The sequence below is a fragment of the Oncorhynchus masou genome, chromosome 25, assembly GCF_036934945.1.
Source record: "Oncorhynchus masou masou isolate Uvic2021 chromosome 25, UVic_Omas_1.1, whole genome shotgun sequence".
NCBI lineage: Eukaryota > Metazoa > Chordata > Actinopteri > Salmoniformes > Salmonidae > Oncorhynchus > Oncorhynchus masou.
In genome coordinates, this window is record NC_088236.1 from 21,959,103 (window position 1) to 21,971,568 (window position 12,466).

The 12,466-nt window shown below is 44.7% G+C and overlaps 1 protein-coding gene across 2 annotated transcripts in view; it reads right to left on the reverse strand.

The window, feature by feature from the left end:
* LOC135513915 (histone acetyltransferase KAT6A-like) overlaps nucleotides 1–2,542 on the reverse strand; it is a 58,416-nt gene extending 55,874 nt beyond the window's left edge. For both annotated transcript variants that reach the window (XM_064936925.1, XM_064936924.1), the window contains exon 1: nucleotides 1,774–2,542. In XM_064936925.1, the coding sequence (XP_064792997.1) occupies nucleotides 1,774–2,433 (660 nt within the window). In that variant the 5' untranslated portion in view covers nucleotides 2,434–2,542. The remainder of the gene's footprint in view (nucleotides 1–1,773) is intronic.
* Nucleotides 2,543–12,466: the final 9,924 nt, after the last annotated feature.

A 12,466-nucleotide genomic window follows, 5' to 3' on the forward strand; every position in this document is an offset into this window, starting at 1 on the left:
TGTGTGTGTGTGTTCACCCCTCTCCCTGTGTGTGTGTGTGTGTCCACCCCTCTCCCTGTGTGTGCGTGTCCACCCCTCTCCCTGTGTGTGTGTGTTCACCCCTCTCCCTGTGTGTGTGTGTGTGTCCACCCCTCTTCCTGTGTGTGTGTGTGTGTTCACCCCTCTCCCTGTGTGTGTGTGTGTGTCCACCCCTCTCCCTGTGTGTGTGTGTGTGTGTGTTCACCCCTCTCCCTGTGTGTGTGTGTGTGTCCACCCCTCTCCCTGTGTGTGTGTGTTCACCCCTCTCCCTGTGTGTGTGTGTCCACCCCTCTCTCTTCCAGCCCTGCAGCTGGTCACCAGTCTCTCTCGTCCTGGCATGATACTCACTGGGCCCCACGTGACTTTTCCCTGAACACCTCTTTTCCCTCTCTTTCTCATCCTGCTGCAGGCCTGAGACAGAGGGTTGTAGAGCCCACAGAGAACTATGCCCACTGCTTGTAGGGCACTCCGCTGACCCTGCTTACTCCTGGAGTACACCACCACTACACGCTGACCCGGCCCCTGAAAGAGACAGTGAAAGCCGGACCCACTGACTGCCACAGCGATGCTACGCTGGTCATCTCCCCCATGGTGCTTCTCTGACCTGTGGACGGACCTGCTCTACCTTGGGTTTCTCTTTCACAGCTCTCCGTCTGTCTGTCTGCCAGTCAAGGGCCAATTTGGCTACAACGTGTTGCTTTAAGTCGGTCATGTAAATCACACAAAAACACACAACAGAGCTCCGAACTCTTTATCAGCTATGTCCCCTGCTTATATTCACAAGCTAATCTATGAAATGTATTAAACCATTTAAATGCTCTAAAAACGTACTTTTTTTTTTTTTTACAAGGAACACGTGTACACCTAAGTTACATGTAGGCGGACGCAAACATTTAAGAACATAATTAAAATGTTGAGAAATTAAAGCTAGAATCTTTCAAATTTTCTAGGCGCACTGCCCACAAATGTCAAGTCCCACAGGAAAATATTTAGGTGCATGTGTGAGTAAAATGGTTGCACTGTAAGTCCCTGCATTTGACACCACTCACTCCAACAAAGGCATTATCAATCAAACCACGCTGTGCAAACAGTGTGATCACTCAATATGGAAGTTAATGCCCTGGAAGGAGTTAGAGGGGTGTTGTTTGTGTACTGTGCACAGACTGGTTAAAAATGAAAACCAGTTCAAGGTTTGACATTGTGGCTTGCCAAACTCTACTGCATGGCTGCCCGACCTGGCAACTAATTGCATGAGATAAAGTTACATTTTTGGCATTACATCATCCCTGGCAGCCCTACAACCACATGGGAAACCACTTTATAAAATATCATTCTTGCTCTGCTAAGATTGATTGTGTGCTGCCTTCAGCCTTCATTGTTTGTTTACTTCTACATGATCGTCACTAGACTTCAACCATCTCCCTGACCACCTTCCTCTGATCAAGCCATGGACTGTCCCTCTGTCTTAGATGATGCATGCTCTCAGACTTGACCTCTATTGGGAGACCTAACTAAGGCTTGGCTACTCATGATGTATCGCTTGTTTGTTTATTGCTTTTGAAGCGCTTTGAGATTTTTATAAAAAAAAGCGCTATAGAAATGTAATTAATTATCACTTATTCTTTCCAATGCAACAGGGGACAAAAATTACAAATTGCTCTTTTTACAGTTATACGTTTTCACTTACACTGTAGGTTTACAGAGACATTACATTGTGTTTATATTTGAGAAAGTGAATGTAGGTGCATGGCTTACCTTGTCCTTTTCGTGTGGCAGCAGGCGGACAGGTGGGAGGGAGTCCAGCGCCACTGTGCCTGTCCCATCCAACTGGGAGCTACGGCTGAGGAGGTGGAACAGCGGCCCATTCTTGGCCACCCTGCCGTGGGCACACGCCCGCTTCAGTGCCACTCTCAGCTGCTGGTGGAACAGCCCGGGCCCCATGGAGCCACTGCCAGACAGGTAGGCCGCCACATCACCCTGGCACTTGAGGAAGCGCTCAACACTTTTTAGAGTGGAGCCCCCTGGCTCATGGAGCCCCTCCAGGGAACGCTTGATCAGCTTGTTCCAGTCCAGCCCTGGTTTCTTCCCAGAGCGATGGTGGCTACCGCCATGGCCCACATGCCCATGATGACCACCCCCTACTCCACTGCTGCCCAGGCGGGGTTTGGGGAAGGCCAGGCGGCCGGGGTTCTCCGGATCCTTGTAAGAGTTGAGCCCCTTGTTAGAGACTTTGAGGATGGTACCATCCTTGACACTGAGCTCCAGCTGCTCCAGTATCGTCTTGCGGTCCAGCCCGTGGGACATGGACACAGCGTTGCATATCCTCTCCTCCGATGGCCGCTGCTTCTGCTTCTTCACCTTCTTGATAGCCTCCAGGATCCAGGTGGTGTACATTGGGTTGGCCAGCTTCACCATGACTGCGGCTGGAGGTCGCAATGACAACACACACACAAACACACGCCCGTAGCGGGCAAAGGGTAAGAATCCCGCGGCCCAGGCCGCCGCCTCCTCCTCCTCCTCCTCCTCCTCCTCCTCCTCCTCCTCCTCCTCCTCCTCCTCCTCCTCCTCCTCCTCCTAGCCCCTCTGTCCGAAGACTATCCTTTGTCCCGGGGCCGCACTGTGAGTCCCTCAGAGCCTGGTCCTGAGCAGCACGGCAGGGAACAGCTCACCATAGCATAGGCTCCCCCACCAACCCACCCAATAAAGCTTGGTCCACCCACTACCCTCTCCCGGCAGGGTCAGTTAGCCTGGAGGAGAGCAGTGTTGTGGAGCAGCAGGTGCTTGACTAACTCTGGAGCTGTGTTGGACCCACACACACTACAACAATAACACTTAGGTTTCCCCCACTACTGTCTGTTGCAAAGGGCCGAGGGACAAACGGCTACAACCTGAAGTTTCAGTCTCCCCTCAATGCAAATAAGAGACTCTCAGTGTGACGTGGACACCTTGACTGTCATCTTTAGTTGAAGATCAGTTCTACTGTAAGGGTAGAATCAGGACAGTGGGGGAAAAATGTTTCCTGTAGATTATTGGAATAAACTCTTTTGCAGAAGGATGTAAATGTATTTCATCCGTGCAGCTCCACTCCTTCACCCTTGTTCTTTTCTTCGCTCTCCAGCGGTATCCACTTGTTCTCCGGCCTGGAAGGGGACAGATCTCACCCCAGGGAGCAGCGGGAGCTGATCACCTTCATGCACAGTCAACTTCAGCAGGAAACGCACCCTGCTGAAACAAAGAACACAAACATGGAAGGGTCAGAAAGTGTGTGCAAGAGAGAACGCAGCAAGACGTTCACATTCTGCAGGCAAAAACTGAAAGAAAAACATCTTTAAGTTTTGTATTAGAGTTGAGGTAATTCTGCCGTTTCAAAACATTTGCTTCCTTTAGTGCCTACTGAATGTAACCCTCAAAAGATATGTACTAAGACACTCAAACAATAGCAGCATGTAAACAAAGTCATGCTTGGCAACTAAACACAGAGACAGTTAGGGAGCACACATCTTGTATGAGATGGATACATGCTGCCTGAAGTCTAGATCAACATTACCTGACATGAGCACTGTTTATAACACTGAACATAACAAACACATTTAGGATGGGAAGAGAAAACCCTGAGCAGAGGGCATAGTTAGCTTAGAAAGACAGTGCCAGACTAGCGCCTGAGTAGGTAAACATCAGCCACTGTGGTGATCTCTAATGTAGATATGGAGTTAACTTTACATTCTGTTCTCCATTTTTGTGTAAATGCAGAATCTTTTAACCACAAAACCAGAGCAACTCTCATAAGTGTCATAGTAAACACTACGGAAGAAAGCCCTACCTCCTTTATTTACATGTTATGGTATATTATCTTTATATACCTAAGAATTTCACAACATGGGCTCATGAATTGGGTCCGAAAACAGACATTGATAAAAAGATCATAACAACAACAGCCCAGATTATGGAGAACGGGATACATTGTTGTTGAATTCTTGGCATTATGATTTTGCTAAGCCACATGGTTCTCACTTTGAACAGCAAAACAAATCAACTAAAATGGCTAAATAAACGGAACACTACTAGCTATCCACATCTCATGTTCAGTGCCTTGGCTTGATTTCAGCAAGCATGTTAACGTTAGATATATTTGTATTCCATGCACAACAAACAAGATCTTGGATTACATTTGTGCAGTAGCTGATTAATATAGATCGTTTGTTTTTTTAAAGTGACCTAAGGTAGCTAACGTTAGATGTGTTCGTTATCTAGCTAAACATCTGTCTCATTACTGGTAGCTAGCTATATTAACCATGTTAACGTTATCTGTTTTCAAATACATGGATTGGTGTTTCCGTTACTATATAGCACAGTTAACTAACAGTAGTTAACGTTAGCTAGCTAGCCAAGCAATAGCCGAGTGTCTCACTTTCTCAACCTACTCCTCTGTTTACTCTCACTGATATGATAGGCAATAGGCTGTGTTGCTACAAACCTACCCGCGAACTGATATTGCTAATTTGCTTGCTAACAGTAACGAAATAGCTCAAAACAGTAAGAGCGTGTAGCTAGCTGTCTTAAGGAAACCAGCGCTTTGACACAATCAACAATGACAGATTCCTACAACGCCCGAGGATTCAAACAATAACACAGGCAACAATCACAAGGAACAATCTAATTTAGAATAGAATGGATGATATTCACGATGAGATCGCTGACTGCAAATGCACAATGTAAGTTGTAAACGGCCATAACCGTTATCGGGAAAGTGCCAAAATGACGACTTTATAGTGGATAATATTTCAACGTTACAATATATGTTCTATGGCCGTTTGGCCTCCTTCGCCTCGGCTCTGGGTGGAAACATTTCCCGGCAAGACGCGTGTCTACACACGGCTACCTATCCCTCACCTTTCCTTACTTCCTTCCTGCATCACCCACCCACATAGTGCCTGCGGACTGCGATGCGGTGAAGACAAGGCCGTTGGAGCGAAGTAGGCCTCGGCTCGCACCCTCCCTCCCCCCTCGCGATCTTCATCTCCCCGTACCCCGTTCCCTCTACCTCTCGCGTTTCCCAGAAAGCTACCACTGGTCCAGTTCGGGTTTCAAAAGGAAGCTCGGAGACCTTGTAATATCCTCTCCCCACTAGCCGCTACTCACCGGAATTTCGTGTCGAGTTGCCGAAGAGAATGTGCCAAAAATCCTTCGAATCCGAGACAACAACAAGCCCAAAAATGCAGCCAGAGACCAGAGGCTCCAAAGCTGACGCCATCTTTGAGTGAAACAGCAGCTCAGCTAGTGGGGGAGGGGGGAACAGTCGGGGCCAGGGACCGTCTGCGTCGTTCAAACTGCAAAGCGGAGTGGACAGGAAAACTCAATGCAAGGGGGGGAACAGGGGTAGAGAGGGGGGAACAGGGGTAGATGTAGGGTGAACACATGAAATGGAAGAAAGGGAGGGACAGATGGTGGAGCAGAAAAAAGGATAGAAAGGTGTTCTTGCTGTCTCCACTGGGCGCGCGCGCACACGGAGAGTGTCATTTAAGGGAACGTCTGAATTTATACATTTTACAGCTGGCTCGTGAGAAAAATCAAAGCAACTCAGTGTGGTTTTAAATGAGAGGGTATTTAAAGATCAAAGCGAGAGCCCTCTCTACACAGACCGGTAGGTTCTGCAATCTATTGTAGAGGCTCTGTTATCTATTAGAGCAGGAGAATGAACCAGCAAAGATACAAGTGCCCCAAATAAATTTCGGAGGCTTGTTACTAATATCCGAATACACTAGTATCACAAAAGCGTATCTGTTTAGGTTGATCGCTGGTTCCTCGCCAGTCAGATTACTATGGCTAATATTATCATCCCACACACAAAAAAACGCTTATTTTAAATGAGCGCAATGCCGAGCAGCAGAGAACGACACCAACCGACACTGGAAGAAACGACCATTAATTGGAATTGACAGGTGAATCTTGTAACACCTTTTCCCGCTCATGAATGTTCTGCATTTCAGAAGCGGAGCTGTTGTTTGAAATAATAGCATATTTTTCATTTGCATATCATTTGGACATTTAGGGAACATTTCTTGATATCTCACTACACGATCTCTGAATCTACAAGTGCCACATTATGTGCTAAGTGCATTATGTTTTGTCGGGCTACATCATGCATGGATCAGTTTAATGCTATCAGTGAGTGATCTTATTTATACGATTTTATGTGATCATATCAACAATGTATAATACATTCAAATTGTCACATCCTACTGGTCACAGAGTTCAATTGAACGTATTTTCCACAGTGGTTCAACGTAATTGAATTGAAATGACGTTGAAACAACGTTGAATCAACCAGTGTGTGCCCAGTGGGTTGGAACTGAAGACATGAATTACATTCTTTAGTTTGCTCTTTGTTGAATAGAAAACATCAACGCCTGCCTGTATATCAACCAGGAAAAGACCAGCCCTCCCTATTAAAACTCCCTATTCATGATGATCTTATGATCTCCCTGGACGCTAAATTAAATTATGTGAAGCTTTGTTTAAAATGATTAGCACCCTGCAGTCCTCAGAGAGGGATTATCAAGTCATAAAGCGAGCAATTAGATCATAGGAGGTTTTCACTGGTTAGAAAAACCATACGAGACAAAACATATGCACATTAAAGTAGCTACCCGTATGACACAGTAAGTAGGTAGGTAGGTAGAAATGTAGGCTGGCAGGCTATTGTAGTAGCTTTTGACAGAAGATAAATATATGAGTGCAAAAAGAAACATTCTAAACCAGCATGAAACTACCATTATCACATCAAATCAAATGTTATTGGTCACATACACATATTTAGCAGATGTTGTTGCGGGTGCAGCGAAAGGCTTGTAAATGGCATACATCTTAAAATATTAGAAAATTATATCTTTCAAATATTTCAGTATGATAGTGATCATAAAATGAAACTGAACATAAGTTTGTTGAGATATGTATTGAGACCACAACCCCCCCAAGTGCACAACATGAACATAAACATATAGCAAACAACATCAATGAATAATGTCATGCACTATGACAGAGATCATAGCAATTCATGCAGAAGTCTGGTTCAGCAACAACAGTGGAAACACCCCCTGGATGCGAGTAAAATGATGCATGGTTTTCTGCCAGACAGATCAACCGTGGGACTTTTGTTTTGGTCCATGCTGCTGTTTACATACTGGCATATGAGAGGTTCAGAGAGGGCATTATATATTCCAGACTCTGACATTGCTCATTCTATTTCTTTATTTCTTAAAAAAAAAAAAGGTTAGGTATTATTACTGCACTGTTGGAGCTAGAAACACAAGTTCTTCCCTGCACCTGCAAATCTGTGTAGGTGACCAATGGACTTTGATTTGATTTGATTCTTATAGACAGGCAGGGTGCACAGACAGGAGGAGAGGCACTTAGCAATAACTACCAATAGCCTTGGCAGCTATAAAGACGGTCAGACAACTTGATTTTGAGCAGTAGAGTAAGACAATATCACCGAGTATCAAATAACGAATGAAAACATAAGGGAACATGAAAAGAAAATCCCTCTATTCCTGTTGCATTTAGTCAAAGAGAATACTTTATTTTGTAAAGACAATGAAGACAAACACTGATGACATTACATACATGCATTCATGTGTAAAGAGGGTTGAATAGTCAGTGCAGCTGTGAGTAACTGACTGCAGTCAATCTGTGCAGTGGTGCCGCCGGACCCATATAACTGTGCAAAGTTCCTGTTTTGGGGGTTGGGTGAGTGAGAGCTGTTGAGTCCTGCACAGATAGCTAGGCAGTGGCCAGGACTGCTTTTGTCCATGTGAACGAGCAAGCTTCCTGCTGTGGCTGGCTCCTAGCCAAGTCCCAAAACCCCACAGCTCACACCCCTCCCATCCTGGAATGGGCTGCTGAAACATAAAAAGGAAATTTCCAGGCCTGTCCGGCAAGAGCATGCCCCCACCCATCTCCACCCCCATGGCCCCTATTCCCTCCCCTCCCTCAATCCAAAGGGGACAGAGAGCAGCTGGAAGGTAAAGTGCAGCTTGTTGGAAACCCAGAGCCAGGGCCCCGCCTGACTGGACACACTCCAGGGATTGAGGTTTGAATTTAAAGTCAAGCCAGACACCTCTCACACACTCACAAAGTGGTGGAGAACTCTTTGCAGTCTTTCCTCTTTCTGAAATCCAGCTGAAAACACAAACTCCTCTGCTAGTAACTTAAAGTACTTTTAAAGTGCCTTGAAGTACACTTCTCTGTCATAGACATTGCCCAATTGAAAGATAAAGGAAGAGGTTGTTTGGAAAACTCTGAGGTTTGACAAATCAATTGTCTCGCTGACTGTGCCTTGCAATCCTTTCAGTGTGAGTACATTTATAGATGTGCCACTGACAAGGTAATTTACATGAACAACTCATTCTGACTGTAATATAATGAATCCTAAGTGGTGGAGTTCTGTATTCAGTAACAATGACAGACAGACAGTAGCGCTACAGTACTGACATATCTATGACAAAGAGCGTTGTCAACTGTAACAAATCTGCATGTCCTTGAAGGAACCTGTTGGTTCTAAACAGGCATATTACTCTGTCATACTGCAAGGCATTACTGTGACATACTCATTGTTGTACAGGCAATTTGGGTCCCTTTGGAACTGCTACCATAGACAAACCCTGTTGGGGAGAATCCATTGGCCAAGGCATCATTCCAAAACACTGCTAGTTTGCCATACCCCAAAATCACAGAATTCTCAAACAAGTCCAGACCTTACAGCGGGATGCATGTCATAATTTAACGCCTCCCTTTAAGAGAGGAACATTATTGAAGGTGGTAAAACACATTTGGTGGTTTAACTCTGGCTTAGCTCCATTTCTGCCATGGGCATGTTCCTAGGGGGATAAACAGCCCCCCGTCCATTCAGTGTGTTGTTGGACCCCCTTTGTCTTTCCCAGACACAAACTGGGTTAAGGCTAGGACTCTCCCCTGGGGCTATAGTCCCTGATACACAGTGGTACCACATGCCGCCCTGCCTGAGAGGAGTCAGTCAAGTGATATCGAGGCCCCAAGTTGTATTTATCCGGAAGGTTCTTCAAGCAGAGAAGAATGCTGCAATATCCTGGATGATCAGTGTTTCTGTTTACTATTTACATATTTATTTAGAATATTTCAAAAGAAAAAACAAACATTACACACAGAAAAAGTTGCGAGATTGGTGTACCCCACGTGATTTATGTCTTCTACAGTATGTCTTCTCCTACAAAAATACGCTTGAGTATTCCCATGGACCAGTCAGTCTATAGACCTTGAGTTGTAATGTGTAGTCTCATACACTGAGCAGGATGCACCTCAGACAACAATGCCCCCTCCAAGACCCTTTCGCATTCCTGTGGGCCCTATTGGCGGGCTGGGGACTTAACCTCTGGAGCTCATTGTCTGCACTGCTTCTCTTCCACTCTGTCTCTGCAGACTCCCATAGTATATCCCCATTTTCTCCCGCAACACTTACTTTCTCAATAATCTCCTTCTCAATAACTAGTATCACCACTGCTTCTGTTTTATTAGCTTCATTATGAGTTGGGATGAATGACTACTGGGGGCATGTGGGTTTGTCAATTAATTAACCTATAGGTAATGGAGAGTTCTTTGATATCTTAAGTGTTCTGTGGATATTCCTCTCCTTGAATACTCCCTGTTAATATCATTGATACGTATTCAAGATTATGACCCATATGAAATTTCAACATGGGTTACTTTTAAGTTGAGCCCTTATGTCATATATCAAATAAAACACATGGTGTAAGTTCTCGCTAAGTATTCTATGATCCTCATTATTCATTTAGCCATTCAAGATAGCACATAATTAGGATCCGGTTTGTGTACAGATCTGTATGTTTGTCTCCCCCCTGTGTCGACCAGGGGAAACTAGAAAGATCGGGGGGAAATACGTTTAGAGCATATTTTTCTCATAAGATGCAGTAACGTCTCCCATAATGTACTATAGCCATGATGTCAGAGATAGTAGAATTGTTCAAATAAATAGGAAATGGGCATGTCACAGCTAATCTACAGGCCCTCTGTCCGCTGCCACATGAACATAGAAGACCATTGCCTGTATTTCCTCTATAAGGTCATCAGCCTGCCACAACTTAACCTTTCTCCGTCTACATCACAGACACAATTTACCTCCAGGCTAAGTCCCACTCCCTCCCAACCCACTTGGAATCACAACAACCCCTTTTACTGCGGGCAGCCAGCCAGGGCCTGGAAGTCCTCACTGATACCACCGCAAACAGAGAGAGCTTTAAGGTTGTCAATAATGACCCCATTTACTTAACACCGACCCAAACAACTGATAATTTATCATGGTTGACGTCTGTCATGAACGGAGACAGATCATTTCTCACAGTCACAACCCCAAAGTTAATTTATACAGAATCAGATCAGGGGCATATTCATTATGGCACACCGAAGCAAAACCTAATGCAACAACCAAAATTAGTGTTTGTTATTGAACCAATGCATGTAGTCCATCCATCTCTGTTTCCGACTGTTTTCTTCTGTTTGGTGCCTAATGAATACTACCCCAGTATATATATTTTTGCAAGCCTTCCTGGGTAGCCTACTTCTATTATCCCTTCAAGATCACACAGCGTCTAGTTAGTATCATCCCTGTGGTGGGCTAGTCATCTCTGATATGGAGCCTTGTCCAGTGTCATGTTTATATTGACATTTTAGCCATTTAGCAGATGCTCTTATCCAGAGCTTCCCTCAGAAACACACAGACATACACACACACAGGCAAACTACCCACTGAGCACCGACGTCATCAGTTCAATGTCTACTTTTGATTTATATCTGGTTGAGTTGTCAACTAACGTAAATTCTACGTAAAATATACGGTAAATAAAATGTCACAATCTCATTGGATTGACATTAAAAGTTACATGATAAAAAATAGGAAATGGCCTTATGTCGATTACTTTTTGCAAATCCAATAATTTTTCCACATTGATTCAATGTCATCACATATATTTTTGGGGGTTGAAATGATGGGGAAAGAACTTTGATTCTAACAGGGTATGTTCCTCACCTCATCCCAAAGACACACCTTGTCAGATTGTGTCTCATCTAGTCCAGACATGCCCAGAACTCTTCTCTTATAAGTGTTCTATATTCTTCAACTGGGCAGCAGCACAGCTCTTCAGTTTAATGGCTGTCCCTCACTCAGAACATATTGTATGTTGGTTTGGCTTGTTAACATAACGCAAGTCACTTGACAATCAAGTGACCCCCACAATTATATTCTAGTTAATCTTCTATTCAAATTAGACTTGTGTTTTATTTACTCATAAAAGCCCTGGGGTGAGTCACCTGCCAGCTAACACCACTACAACCATAGCAGCTGGACAGATCAGGAGAAAAACACAAATAGATTGGAGGAAGCCCACTGAGCACAGACGTCAACTCAATGTCTATTCCACGTTGGTTCAACGTCATTTTATTGAAATGCCGTGGAAACAACATTGATTCAACCAGTGTGTTCCCAGTGGGAGGGGCCCTAGGAGCCCTTGGTGTTGCAGTAGTCCCCTCCACTCTTTGTTTCCCTCATCCTTCGGCTGTCCTTAGCTTTACAGGAAACCCATGAAGAGCTGAGGGACAGTGACACCACGCAGCATGAATAATAGAGAGTTGAGAGCACAGATCCTCATCCTACTATAACACTAAGGTCCCGAGGAGCAGATATGAACAGAACTGTTAACACCATTCAGCTCCTTAGCAGAGAAGGGATGTGTGGTGTAGGATGCATGTAACATTATATAAATCAAGTGTTATCTTGTTATTAAGGAACGTTTTCTTTTGCTGGAATAGCTTTTGCACAATGTGTAAAAACAGGTGTAGTGCAAGATCTTGTATATCACTCATAAGTACCTTAAGTATCAATGACCCCATCGGTAAATGTCATTGTTACATGAGCAGGAAATAACAAATTGTGTTATTTATCACCTGGTGTCACACTCACTTTTTATTTAAAAGGATAGGTCGGCCTGCCAGGCCTATATAGTATATTAAAACCTAAGCTCATAAAGTGGACCTATCCTTCAACAGCTGGAAAGTGCAGTGTAACGTAGGCCTACTACACACACACACGTTGATGATTGAGAGAGGGAATGATAGAGTAGACGAAGAGAGGTTCAGTGGAAAGAATGGACTCCATTTTTGTAACTCTCCCTCTCCAGCTGTCAGCCCGCTCGCTATCCCATGGGGGGTTGCCACGGTGACAGGAGGCCACATGTCTTGGGGGCGTCTTTTTGGTCAAAGGACTCCATTGTTCTTGTGTTAAGCCGGGTTCTCTATGCCCGTCTGCCAGGCCCAGGGACAGGGGCTTCACACCCCGACACTCACACCACACACACAGCCCCACTGAACCCATTCAGTAGTAGGAGACAACACATTCAGCCCT